Source organism: Polypterus senegalus, chromosome 2, assembly GCF_016835505.1.
Source record: "Polypterus senegalus isolate Bchr_013 chromosome 2, ASM1683550v1, whole genome shotgun sequence".
NCBI lineage: Eukaryota > Metazoa > Chordata > Cladistia > Polypteriformes > Polypteridae > Polypterus > Polypterus senegalus.
In genome coordinates, this window is record NC_053155.1 from 31,637,587 (window position 1) to 31,652,721 (window position 15,135).

Consider the following 15,135-nt stretch of genomic DNA (forward strand, 5'->3'; position numbering starts at 1 on the left):
AACAAACAGGAGCATCTCTGCCTTCAGAAGAGTCCCACATTGGTTCTATATCTTTATTGTATGGTGAACCAGTGGATTGCTGATAACTTGAAGGTAATTATTGTTAACTGGAGCACAGAGCAATGCATACAATGAAGATTTAGATCAGGATTTGATTAATATGGCTAATCATACAGGTGTAAATTACAGGACTTCAGCCAGTTTGCGATGTTTTAATGTATGATTAAGTAGTCAGTAATAGGATTGAAAGTTTGGTAGTGCTATGCCACCTTCAGCTTCACATTTCTGTAGAGTTGCCTTCTATATGCGTGGCCGTTTTGCATTCCAGATAAATTAGATTAATATTTGGTCTCACGTTTTTAAAGAAGGATTCAGTTATACTTATATATAGAGAGATGCTTAGAAAAAGATTTACTGTATTTAATCGTGTACCATGCGTCCTCGTGTAAGACATGCACTCATAATTTTTACAAAGAAAATCGCGAAAATCATTTTGCCCTGTGTACGACGGGCACTGTAATTGTATAGGAAGTATTTAGAGAGAGAGAGCGCGAGCGAGAAAGAGCACGAGTGCACAAGCAAGCGAGCGAGAGAGAAAGCGTGAGTGAACGAGCGAGAGAGAGAGAGCGTGAATGCGTGAGCAAGCGAGCGAGAGAGAGAGCGCGAGTGCGCAAGCAAGCAAGCTAGAGAGAGAGCGAGCGAAAGAGAGAGAGAAGAAGCCCAAGCAGAAGTAAACATTACAGAATTACATTTTCTCGTGTATGACGTGCACCTGATTTTCTAATGCAAATTTTCGTGAAAAAATGTGCACGTGGTACACACATAAATACGGTAGAACCTTTGGACATTTTTGACCATATGAATTCTCCTGATTAAAGAAAGATGAAGAGAAGTTTCATTTATTGGTTATTATGGGATGCAAAGTGGTTGGCCTTGCTGCGGATGCAGTATACTAACCCAGTTGTCATCTGCACACTCTGCACGTCTGCGTAGCTGTTCCTCTGGGTGCTGTGTTCCTTCTACATCACCAAAGACGTACAGATTAGATGTGTTTTCAAATGGACCCACTGTGAATATGAGTGTTGGTATGTGCATGAGTACAACGTCCTGCGCTGCTTCCTGTCTTGCGCCCGGCTGGAGAATATTATATTATGTGATTTCTTATTATTCCCTGACATATTTTCTTTATTCACTTAATGAACCACATGACTGATTTAGTACTATATAGCTATCAACCTGCAACTCTGTGGGTTTTATCGCAGACCTCATTTTTCAAAGAAATTGCTCCAGCTTGCACAGAATAAACTTTTTATTATGAACAGATGTTTTAAGAAGGTTAACTGCATAAAAAATGGTGAAGCACAATAAACACGCATTGCATTTAGGAATGCAGAAAAGCGGGAAGCAGAAGTTTTGGAATGTTCTCCAACCATAAAAGAAGATGTAATATGGTACAAAAGCCTCCTTTAAGACAAACTAGTAGCTTGACATTCCCAGCTCAGTTCAGAAGATTTAGTAATTCATTTGAGGAATTCCTGAAGTGAATGTTAGGTCTGCTTTATATCATGATTACACTAAGTCATCTAGGTTCTGATTAAAGAGCATTAAAAACAGGGATCCTACTGTCTAATGGCATCTCCGTTCAACATCCACACAGACAGCCCTCTGGGGAGGCCATTTTAATTTGGCTAGCTATGGCACAGATATGGCAGACATCCTCAGAGCATCCACAGAAGGTTAAAGATGTAGTGAGGGGCAAAACAGCAGAGTTTCATTTTGCATGCAGTTTTGTAAAATTGTTCCTTTACTTAATTTTTTCAGTCAATTTCATAATTGTAAAATGCAAAGGTCACTGAAGTTAGGTTGCTGAGGTGGAACAAATGCACTATAACTCTCAAAGGGATATTCCATGGCTGAAACAGATATCTCCTTCTTCGTGCACCCCACAGTGCTGCCCAGGTGTTCCTTGACTCCTTCCATGCGGCACTACAAGCCCTCATCTGGCTTGTGTACTGTCTCCCTGTACATTCATGGCACCAGTTGCACCTCGCACCACTCATTTGGGTCAGAGGTAACACCATCTGCGTTCATGTTACGCAACTCTATAAGCCAATCCCACTTTCCAGCAGCCACACACCCAAGCCAACTTTAGCAGCAGAGCAGGGCTTGCAGGTATGTGCTCTCTAGCTGTGCTTCCCACTTTCAATGCTCTGCACCGGAATAAATTGTGCCACACTTTTGCACATGATGAAGAAGGTTGCAGATGAGATGAAAATACATAATTAATGGTGCAAATTCTACTTGTGGAGAAACAAGTATTTTTGTGAACTGCAAATTCAATTTCAGGCAAGTCACTTTTCTCATCACTATGAGTTCCCTATAATGTTATCTGGTAGGGTTCCCTAAATATGCCTCAGGACGTTTTTTGTGTGATTTCTGCAAACCTTCTAATAATGTCTGGTGGATCACCTGGAGTCAGTCAGTGCAGAGAACATTCTCTATTGGTCACTTTGTAACTTTTGCACAACATCTCTTTAAGCAAGTCTTTACACAATACCTTCACCTAATCATCACTTCACATTGATAAAAGCAGTCATATATATATATATATATATATATATATATATATATATATAGTGGCGGACAGCCGGCTGCTCTACCTGGTCGGGACGCCCAAAGAAGAGAAGGATGGGGGAAGGCAGCTACTGTGGGACACTGCCTCCTCCAAGACACCAGATGGCAAGTTCCCTGGAACATAGCGGTGCCCCGGATTCCTGCAGGGCATCATGGAATCTATAGTTCGGCATCACAGCCCTGCTGGGTACCGTGGGTGCCACCAGGAGATGCTGCAGGAAGATCTGGGGATTTATATTTCCCATATAGCCCGGAAGCACTCCCAAGTCACGGGGTCGGAAGTCCCAAAGTACTTCCGGGCTGAAGAAAAACCTCAAGTCCTCCATCTGACACGGAAGTGCTAGCAAGTTACAGGGACGGAAAAACGGAAATATTTCTGGGTCAAGGACTATATAAAGGATTACTGAATTTCCAGCAAGCAAGCAGGAGTTGGGAGATAGTAGGACAGAGCTTGCTGGGAGGAGTGGAGGAGAGATTTGTGTTGATTATTGTGCTGGTTATTGTTGATTTGCCTGTTGATGGTGGCGGAGGTGCTTTTGGGCATTATTTCAAGAAGAAAGAATTAAACAACTTCTTGGTAATGTTAGTCTTGTCCAACTTCTTAAGTCTTTATGAAAGTATAGATAGACAGATAGAAAGATAGATAAGGCACTATATAATTAATAGATAGATAGATAGATAGATAGATAGATAGATAGATAGATAGATAGATAGATAGATAAGGCACTATATAATTAATAGATAGATAGATAGATAGATAGATAGATAGATAGATAGATAGATAGATAGATAGATAGATAGATAGATAGATAGATAGATTTTCTTTCTATTTAAGTTTTTTATATTACATTTTTTAGTCAGTTTATCTGTTGCCTTGCTTACATGGCATTTCCTGGCTCTGCCAGAACGTCCCTATGATGGAAGGGGATCAGGGGAAAGGACATGTTCACAGCCTTACCTCCCCCTGGATTACACCAAAGCTGAACCCTGTAGGGGCCCGTGGTCACCGCCAGGGGGTGCCTGGAAAGTTCTGGAGCCCTGGACTGCACAACATCCGCCATACCTAAAAGTGCTGCCGGAAGAGGATCAGAGAGCACTTCCAGGTGCACTATAAAAGAAGCTGCATCACTCCATTCAAGCAGCCAGAGTCGGGAAGTGGAGGACAAAGCTTGCTGGGAGAGGAGTGAAGGTAGTAGAGGAGAAAGAAAGAATAAAGAAAGAGAGAGACAAAGTGACTGTGCATTAGTCTTGTGCTTGATAATTGTGACTTGTGCTCTGAAGTGGGGAGTGAAGAATAGAGCTGCCCCATGAGGAAATAAAGTGTGGTATTTTGCACTTGTGTGTCTCTGTGCCTGTTTGTGTCCGGGTTTGGGGAGCTGTACGTCTCTGCGGCTTTCAAAACGGAAAATAGCAGAACATAAGACAGGCTAAAAATGGAAGTATTAATCCCAATGAAGCCCTTTGGCTATCACACAGAGTAAGATCTGACCATTAGGGTTTTAAAATTGAGATCTGGGAGGCCAGCATATCCTTTATGGCTGTTTGTTTACAGTACTGCTCTGATTTTGCTACAATAATGAGGACAGATCACCAGAATGTTTAATGGAATCAAATGGCTTTAGTACTTGCTCCATTTTCATATTTAAAATTGAAAATTTTTTTTTTTTTCATGCTATAGTGTCACATTCTTTGTTGACACAGTTATATGATATTTCCTCCCACATGGGAGCAAAAGTGTGTACACATGATGAGCCCCAATTAGGGCCAAACACATACTGTGTACTCTTTGTATTATTTGGTGGGTACAATATCACATACTGTATATGTACATACATACAGCTGTACACACATATACTGTATATATACACAGTGCATATATAGAAATGGATATATATGTATCTATTTAAGACTACTTCAATCCAGCATCGCAGGGAGCTGGAACCTGGACATGATATGGCATTTAGTCCTTTACAAGGCATATACTCCAAAGGTACATGAACGGCGCTGGCTCCCTAAGGGAGGGATGATTTTAAAAAGAGAATAATCAGAAACATGTAAGCCTTATGCTTCTTCTGAAGTTTCCACTTCACAGAGTGCCACCAAGTGTGATTCCCTAGCACCTCCCATCCCTTTCTTTCCTAAATCCTGGGCCCCCAATAAGCCAGCTCAGCTGTCACCTCTAAGCTCACTGTCTCATTGTCAAGAAGGAGCCTTTAAACTCCATCACAGGTTTACTTCCCTGCCAAGACTTGGTAAACTACAGAGTCAGCAGGTAAGAGTGCCCTCTGGTGGTTCACAGTATTATCATTGTTCTTAATATTATTCTTACTGTCTATTTTTCTAATGCGTTTCATTAAATCTGACCTACAGTACAACCCCTTTTGTTGTGATAGGTGCATAGCCAAGTTATGATTTGACCCGACAGCCTTCTCTCTGTTTAGGACAGTAGTATCCCTGCTTTCCTGTGAAAATTCTCAGACTTTCAGGCTGCCTCTGAGTTCATTTCCCTGACCTGTCATGTATTTTTATACATGATTTGTACTTATAGGGCCTACTGCTTTGATGGCAGAACCCCATGTCCCACATTGGCTGGAAGATGTAAATCCCAGTTGTCAGTGTGGCTGCCTCCCCCCCAGTTCCCCTATCCAGTACCACTTATATCCTTGGCAGCTCTCAATAACTCTGTATTAAACGATTCAGTAGACGGATAGAATTGCAGATTATCTACTTGCTTTAATTTGTTGAATTTTATTACCATCCACCCCCTGATGTTTGAAGTTAAAACTGTTAATTTTCAAATTTTAGGGCTGGTTAGAAAAAGGTAATAATTAGCGTTCATTATTTTTACCTAATTATACACAGCATACAGTATTACACTTCCTATGACAGATCTGATTTTATCTCAGGAAGGATTCACTTTTTTGTACGGCAGGAGGCTTTCTGAGAAACTAAAACATGGATGAAAAGAACATAAATATTAAAAAAAGGAGTATCAGTCAGATTTAATTTTTCCAGACAGGTAAAGACTAGCGGATGAGATTAAACACCGTTCAACGGCTGCTGCTTTCCTGCTGGGAGCTCCTGCCGGCTTTTAATTACCACTCCCTTTAATCAGTCGGAGCTTAGGTGAGCATTTGAAGTTGAGAAGATGTTTGATGCCCCTACAGTAACATGTAGAGTAATAATTATATTTTTCTTTCACTTACTGTAACTGAACAATTAAACTACTGCACCTTTCAGATGAGACATTTGTTTTCTGACTGTGATCACTTTTCTCGTCTTGTGATGAGAGAATTGACATTTCCTCCCTCCTTTGTGGTATTGTTTGGGCATTTAAATGCATAAGTTGTGTTTCATTATGGTCTTCTAGGTCAAGGATTCTATTTTCATGATTTGCCTTATGTTTTGGTTTGATTTGAGAAAGGTTAACTTTATTAACACACTGCTTGCACGCATATGTATCACGTGACCACTTCTGTCGCTCTGTTGACATCACGGGATATGACGATATATATATGCCGACGCTAACTTCTCTGACTGTCCCTCGGAGAATACTCATATTGAATCGATCAAGAAATTAGCGTTAGTTCAGTTTCTTTTCAAGTGGGGCCCAAGGTCAGGTTTTAAACTCCTTCATGTCCTCGACTTTGATTTTTGCTTTGCCGTCTGGCTTTGGTATCTTGATCCCTTTCCTTTTATTCTTACAACCACTGCCTGCCTTGATTTTAATCACGTTCCTGGTGATCGAAACCTTTAGTTATATGAGATTCACCTGGCGGTGCCCCAATCCTTTATCTTCTCCGCTTGTCTCGCTTTTTTGATTTTCTCCAAAATAACATCAAGTCGAGTTTTGAAGAGCCCTAAAGTCCTTCTGTCCACCACCCTACTTGGTAACTTTCGTGTGTTTATGACTCTCTGGATGAACAAAAACTTCCTAACATTTATGCAAAATGTACCTTTAACAACTGTAGCAGTAGGGGGCGCTATTGCTCCCTTGAACCCTCAGGTATCATGCCAAACATCAGGTAAAAGTACAATACTTATTATTTTTATTATAATAATGTGCACTAAGCACCCTCCACTCCACACTACTCATACAATACACAATAACTAATACAATACTCTCCTCCTCTCCCAGACACTTAGCCACCCTTTCTCCCAGCTCAGCTCAGTGTCTGGGATTTCCCATGGTGCGTTTATGTCTCCTGACCAGTAAGTGAATCCACCCTACAGTCCATGAGATTTCTCCGGGAAGATACAAAGTCATTTTCTTCACCCCGGAAGCATGTCGTTCCTACTGTTCATGTGACCAGGATGTACTTCCGGGTTATAGGGCACATAGCACTCCCTAAGCCTCCTGGTGGTCCCCATGGTATCCACCAGAGCTGTTTATAAAAACTACAAGGTCCATGAGACCCTGTTGGAGCTCGGGGAACCTCCATGCTGCTGGGAGGGCTCCATCTGGTGGCTTGGAGGTGTGGGCCGAAATATATGGCCGGCCATCCTTCACACAACTCAGTTTAAACTTTCATTTGAACTCATTTTAAAGTAACTGACTCGACTCACTTCACTAATTCCCTTCATAATATAAACACCTCAATCATGTCTCCTCTTAATCTCCTTTTACTTAAACTCACAAGGCTCAGCTCTTTTAATCTTTCCTCATAACTCATCCCCTGTTGCCCTGGAATAAGACTAGTTGCTCTTCTCTGGACTTTTTCTAGCACTGCTATGTCTTTTTAAATAATAATAACAATAATTCATTACATTTATACAGTGCTTTTCTCACTACTCAAAGCGCTACCACACAGGGATGACCTGGAAAGGGAACCCACAATCTCCTTTTTGCAAGGCAGTAGCACTTTTTTGTAGTTCAGAGACCCAAACTGCACCCAGTACTCCAGATGAGGCCTCACCAGTGTTTTATAAAGCTTGAGCAGACCCTCCTTGGACTTGTACTCCACACATCAAGGCGCTATATAACCTGACATTCAGTTAGCCTTCTTAATGGCTTCTGAACACTGCCGGGATGTAGAGTAGGATGAGTCCACTATCATTCCCAGGTTCTTCTCATTAGATGAGGTTCATAAAATAGTATCTTCGGCTTACTCCAGCATTCAGTTTCTTTGGCAGATTCATAAACGTTCAAGACATCATATTTAGGACATGTCCGTGGTCCTACTCATAAAGTGGTGCTTACCAGCTTCAGACCCCCAATTGTGTATTTAAATCTAAAATTTTTACTTCCTTCGTTTAATACTTTATATTTACTGACATTAAATTTCATCTGCCACAAATCTTCTCAAGCCTGTATGCTTTCTAAGTTCCTCTGTAAAGATTCAACAGATTCTCAGTTATCTGCCAATCCACCTATCTTGGTGTCATCTGCAAACTTAACCAGCATGTTATTTATAATTCTATCCAAATTGTTTACTGTAAATGTATTAAAAATAGCAGTGGCCCCAGCACTGACCCTTGAGAGTGGCATGGAAATGTGGTCAGTGGAAGCTGTACTGGCTTCTGGCACACGTCCTCTAGGTGAGATTCTGGCCAGCTCCCCTTAATGTTTTTAAAGCCTTCACAGCTTCTTGACCACATGTGAGATTAAATCACAATAACATCCATGTGCTACAATTTAGAATTAATTAAATAAGAAATTAGTTCAATCTAAAATTTGTGGAAAATTTTTATTATTTTTTTTTTTTTAAATGGGGTTGAAATACAGAAGTCTCCCTACAGAATTCTGGCCACCCAAGTTTAAATAAAGGTGTTCTGCCACAGGTAAGAAATGTCAGATATTGTGATACTTAAGCCGAAAAACTTAAATGAAGAAACAAACAAAATTTCACAGTCGAAAGAGTGAAACACACACCGCTAACATCATGAAAAAGTATTCTGTTGTTTATCCAGAATCTTGGACAACTGGGAAGCTATGTAGGCAAACCTTTAAACTGTCCCAAAGATGACACCACATATTGTCACAATAAAGCAACCACTTAGTGACAGTAAACAAATGCTGCATGTCTAAAATGGCAGTGCCCAGACAAAACAATATGGCGTTGCAGTAAGATCTTAAAATAAAATTACAATTTCAGAAATATTTTTAATTGACAAACTGATGAATTAATAGGAATCAGAACTATAAAAACAGAAGGGAAATCATCTCCCAATACACGTCCAGTGTAACAAAAATGTAGAAATATCTAAATCCATGACAACAGGTCATTGACACGCTCCTTGGAGAGAAGTACATACTCATTAAGATTACATAAATGACAAAAAGGCATAGAAAAATAATATGACGTGACATAACATAACATTCTGAAACCCACTTAATGACACTCAGCTCACATATGGTATAAGCAAACACTGCAGGGAGCCCTCCATTCACCTTCCATCATTACGAGTGTTGAAGAATTTCAATCAAACCAGCCAGTGGGATGATTGATGCGACTCTTGACTCCAGAAAGACAAAGCAAGAGTTCTATTTTTTTTCTTTTTAATAATAACCCCAAGCTGAAACATTACTTACTGACATAATTGCTTTTCATTTCTCTCGCATTTAAAGCCCAAAGGGGAAGAAGGGCAGAAATAGCAGCCGGCTTTCATGTGTGCCTCCCAAGCAGCTGTTAACAAAAATAATCATTTTAGAAGGCTCCCTGTGAGAACTTCAGGCCACATTTGCTTTCTGAAGTTGTTAAATGAAGCAGCACTTTCCAGTGCTTCACAAATGTGAATTAAGTGTCATTAGATAGTTTGCATTGGCAGATTTCACCGTCTGATGTTCTACCAAAATTTAATTTGATTTAAACTTCTTGCTTAGTTAGCCTTCTTGTCTTAACTCTTGATAGACACTCTGTACACCAATGACTGCTCCTCCAGTGACCCATCTGTCAAACTTCTGAAGTTTGCTGAACACGCCGACTGGATTGGCCTGATCACAGATGTGGATGAGGAGCCCTATTGGAAGGGACGTGAATCGACAGGCCACTTGGTGCAACCTCAACAATCTGAAGTTAAATTCCTTGAAAACAGTAGATATGATTGTGGATTTAGGAGACACTCCTCGTGTCCTACTCCTCTAGTTATGAATGATGCCACTGTCAACAAGATATAATCATTTAAATTTAAAACAGAATGGGTCTTGTGAAAAAAAAACTCAGCAGTGGACGTTTCTTCTCTATCAACCTTACAAAGTTTAATCAGTCCCAATCACTGCTGGTACAGTTTTATCGTGTCATCGTTGAAAGCTTTCAACATAACAGTCTGATATGATCACTCGAAACATAAACTGCAGCGTGTTGAGCATGGGAAAGGTACTTTATAAATAAAATATATTATTATTACTATTATTAAACAGCAAAAAAGATTCTAGGCCTGAAACTGGACTCCATTGAATTTCTGAATATATCGTAGGTCAGTAAATAAGACTGAAATACTGTATAATCAAAGACTACATTCACCCAGGCAGGTTTTTTTCAGTTGTTGCCATCAAGGGTTCATTAGGGGCAAGAACAACTAGACATAGAAACAGTTTCTTTCTTACGTCAGTCACTCGGTTCTGCGTCTCTTTAGAGAATCCTTGGGTATCTCTGGTTTGACTTTGTGCTGAACGAGCAGTTGCTCAGTGATCCCCGAATGAGGTACATTACCTGCATTGTGAGGGAGCGTCAGTTACGGCACTACAGCCATGCGGTGCGATTCCCCGAGGGTGATCTGGCACGCAGGATCCTCATTGTTCAGGACCCGAGTGGCTGGACCAGGCCAAGGGGATCCCCACGTAACACCTGGCTGAAGCAGATAGATGGTCATTTCCGGAGGGTGGGACTGGACCGTGTGTCTGACTGGGGGGTTGCCAACTGAGATCTAAGGTGTTTCGTTGTGTGAGGAGTGAGGAAACGCACTGTATCAGTGCCTGCTCCCCAACCTAACCTAACCTGGCCTGCAGTCACTCCAGTTAAACACAGTCTTGGATTTATCTCTCTTCCTGATGTCTATCCTCCTCCATTCAGTTTAAATTATGCTTATTTTATATAGGAATTACTTAATACCGTATATAACTAGTTGGGAGTGCAATTCTGTTTTGCTATATTGTTTTATATACACTGTATATACTGTTGGGATGGTGATATGTAAAGGTGCTCCTCAAAAAATTAGAATATCATGAAAAAGGTCATTTGATTTTATAATTTATTTCAAAAAGGTAAACCTTCATATATGCTATATTCATTACATGTAAAGTGAAATATTTCAAGACTTTTTTGTTTAAATGTTGATGATTATGGCAAATAGCTCACGAAAATCAGAAATCCAGTATCTTAAATCATTAGATTATCTCATTTTGCGTTTGAATAAATTGCTAGTCATTTATATACATACCATATATTTCTCGGTCTTGGACAGTACACACAAACACAATCATGAAGAAACTACTGACTTTACAGAAAATGATCATTGACACCCTCCACAAGGAAGGTAAGCCACAGAAGGTCATTGCTGAAAAGGCTGGCTGTTTGCAGAGTGCTGTATCCAAGCATATTAATGGAATGTCAACTGGAAGGGAAACATGTGGTAGGAAAATGTGCACACGCAACAGGGATGACTGCAGCCTTGAGAGAACTGTCAAGAAAAGTCGATTCAGGAACTTGTGAGAGCTTCACAAGGAGTGGACTGAGGCTGATGTCAGTCCCTCAAGAGCCACCACACACAAACGTCTTCAGGAAAAGCGATACAACTGTCCACTTAATATCAAGCCACTCCTGAACTAGAGACAACATGTGAAGTGTCTTACCTGTGTTAAGGAAAAATATAACTCTTGCCCAGTGGCCCACAGTCCTCTTTTCAGATGAAAATAAATTTTGCATTTCATTTGGAAGTCAATGACCTAGAGTCTGGAGGACTAAGAGTAGAGAGGCACAGAATCCAAGGTGTTTGAAGTCCAGTGTGAAATTTTCACATTTTATGATGATTTGGGGTGCCATGTCAACAGCTGGCATTGGTCTATTGTGTTTTATTAAGTAAAAAGTCAACGTAGCCATCTACTAATAGATTTTAGAGCACTTCATGCTCCTGTCGGCTGACAAGCTTCATGGAGATGCTGATTTCCTTTTCCAGCAGGACTTAACACCTCCCACAGTGCCCAAACTACTACTAAATGGTTTGCTGACCATGGCATTACTGTGCTTGATTGGCCAGCCAACTCGTCTGACCTGAACTCCATAGAGAATCTGTGGGGTATTATCAAGAAGAAGATGAGACACATCTGACCCAAAAATACAGACGAGCTGAAGGCCTCTATCAAAGCAAACTGGGCTTCAATAATACCTCAGCAGCGCCACAAGCCGATCGCCTCCATGCTACGCCGCACTGATGCTGTAATTTGTGGTATACAAGCCCCAAACAAGTACTGACTGTATAAATTAACTAAATTTTCAGAGCATTTCTGTGTTGTGAATCCTTTTTTGATCAGTTGTAGGTAATATTCAAATAATTCGAGATACTGGAGTTCTGATTTTTATGAGCTATCTGCCATAATCATCAACATTTAAACAAAAAAAAGACTTGAAATATTTCACTTTATGTGTAATGAATTTAGTATATATGAAGGTTTAGATTTTTTAAATAAATTATGAAAACAAATGACTTTCTCATGATATTCTAATTTTTGAGATGCACAATATATATATTGTGTTGCTTAATTCTATGAACTTTGTTATGTGTATTGATGTAACACCAAGAGAAATTTCTAGCAACTATGGTGCCTGGCAATAAAGTTGAAGTTCAAGAGCAAAATACTTGTATTTCTATTGTTTGACTCCATTCATTTTCTGATGCCAGAAAGAAGGTCCCATTAGAAAGTCTACTCTAGCAGTAAGATGTACATGTGATAATCTATCCCTAGAAGGGAAACCAGTCCATCCTACATTAGTACCCAGTCAGGTGGGCCAGTGTCCATCTATCTAATGTCAGACACGTGTGCATAGGACCCCATTTCAGGGCAATGGATCAAAATGTAATACCCCTCTGAGTTATGAGGTGGCGCTGTCAATAATACCATCTCCTTTTTTGCCCTTAGATATAAGGACATCTAGCCAGAGCACTAATGTCACTTCCGCCTTCCACTTGGGAGCCCTGTCCCTTCCAATCCATATAAAATTCTGCAAAGTTGGATGTCAATGTTCAATTTTTGGACCGGCGTTTGTGAACAATGGAGATCATGCACAGTAGCATTGACTGCAGATGATAGCTATTGTTTATTTTCATTTGTGTTGATTTATTTTTGGCCCAGCCAGCCATGCAATTAAACAGGCTTGCTGCCGCAAATCTTTATCTTGTTCTATTATCTTCTGTTACACTGTTCATACTAACCATCGTACCACTCTTCTTAATCACCCTTCTTGTTATATAATGAAGTCCTTTGTGTTCTGATGGTACGGTCAGAACACAATATTCCTAAACACTAATGCCACCCTTCTTATAGTTGGAATATTGAGTGTAAAGGCATTTGGGGTTCAAACCTTGCCAATGTGCACATCATAGGCTGCCTACCAGATATGGTTCCTCTCCAACTTGGCACTGAGGGCAGATATGACAGCTTCCAGTGGTCTGATTGTAGTACTCATTTTCTCCACAACTTGAATATTCTGCCTTCACCAAAGGGATAATAGAGACCTGCAAGAAGGACAATCAGGTTAAAAAAGGGATACCCATTCTGGTATCTGGGGTTTGATGAGCAAACTCCATTCATCTATTTAGTAAACAGATTAAAATGGAATTGAGTGACAATTAATAAAAGTAACTGAGGCTACCACACACAAAATAATATTTGGTTTGTTTTTCTGTACCATTTTTTCAATGCTAAAGTCTAAAGTCACAGGTAACATAAACCACACAGCTGCCTCCAAAAGATTATTATTCTAGAAAGAAAACCGCCATCACCTCAAGATATTCTGTTTAAACCCCAGCAATGTTAAAGCACATCCTCACCGGCAGTATAACCAGTCTGTCCCAAGTTCACTACACCTGCAGGCATAACCAGGTTACAACAACTGGCGATTACCCTGAAAGAAAGGAGATCTACCACCAATGCCCTGCTGCCTCCAATCACCGGATTTGAAAATACCATCCCATTTGCAAGAGTGGGACAACCTCCAATGAAACCGTCTACAAGTAAGGAACTGACCCTAAAGGGGTGAAGATGCAAGTTGATCTAAATCAGAAGCTATGATTACATCTAGTCTTAGGCTGGACCTGATCTTGTGTAAACCTTGCAGAAGTCCTTGTTCATCGTGGAGTTGAACTTTGCCATGGAAGGCAATAGTTGATGAGTCGTATGATTGCAAAATTCTTAGGTATGCATACAGTACATAGCAGCTGAAGCAGAACAATATGGCTGGCGTACCCAGTGCCCCTGGTGGAGGTATGGTGATCAGGATTTGTAGCCATGTCAACAATCAGGCTTCTGAAGGGGATGGGAGTAAAAGTAACATTGATACGTTTCTAGCATTTTCCAATACCGATACAAATGTCAACATTCATTGAGGTGGAGTGATTCATTTTGTTTCAGGTATCATTTCCACACCTGCACAGTGCCTTTAGAAAGTATTCAGACCCCTTCACTATTTTACACATTTTGCTCTATTACTGCCTTGTGCTAAAATTCTATTTCTTTTTTCTTCTATAAGGCAATACTCAATAAGGCAGAATGGCAAATTGAAAACAATATTTTAGAAATGTTTGTAAATGTAAAAATGAAAAATTGAAATATCCCATTTACACAAGTATACAGACCTTTAACTCGGTACTTAGTTGAAGCCCCTTTAACTGTGATTTCAACCAACAAGCTTCACACACCTGAATCTGGGGATCATCTGCTACTCTTATCTGTTGATCCTCTCAAGCTTGGTCAGGTAATATGGAGGCCATTGGTGGACAGCTACTTGTAGGCATCTCAACAGATGTTTGATTTGAGTTCATGTTTGACCTATGGCTGGAGTGCTCCGGAGCAGGTATTCATCAAGGATCTTTCTTTAGTTTGCTCCGTTCAGCTTTCCCTCAACTCTATCTAAGCTCCCAGTCCCTGCCACTGGAAAACAACTCTACAGCATGATGCTGGCACCACCATGTTTTACAGCTGGAATGGGATTGCACTGGTGATGTGCAGTGCCTGGCTTCTTTCAGATGTGACACTTAGAAGTGAGGCCAAGCCAGAGAGTCTTGTTCCATTCAGTCTGTGAGTCCTTCATCTGGCAACTCAGTCACAAAGTCCAGATTAGTGGAGCGTTGCCGTGGTAGTTGTCATTTTCAAGTTTCTACCATCTTCATTTCATTTACTCATTTCGCAGTCACCTTCATCCAAGGTAACTTACAACATTACATACATTGCATTACAATTAGAGCAAAGGCAGGTCAAGTGACATGCTCAGGATCACACAATGTCAGTAGCAGGATTTGAACCCGCAACCTCAGTGTTTGAAGTCCAAAGCCTTAACCACTACACCA

At 40.4% G+C, this 15,135-nt stretch overlaps 1 protein-coding gene across 3 annotated transcripts in view; it reads right to left on the reverse strand.

The window, feature by feature from the left end:
* The window catches only part of edar (ectodysplasin A receptor), a 238,365-nt gene that overhangs the window by 146,642 nt on the left and 76,588 nt on the right, over positions 1–15,135 (reverse strand). For all 3 annotated transcript variants that reach the window (XM_039743544.1, XM_039743545.1, XM_039743542.1), the window contains exon 3: positions 13,183–13,305. In XM_039743544.1, coding sequence (XP_039599478.1) covers positions 13,183–13,305 — 123 coding nt within the window. The remainder of the gene's footprint in view (positions 1–13,182; positions 13,306–15,135) is intronic.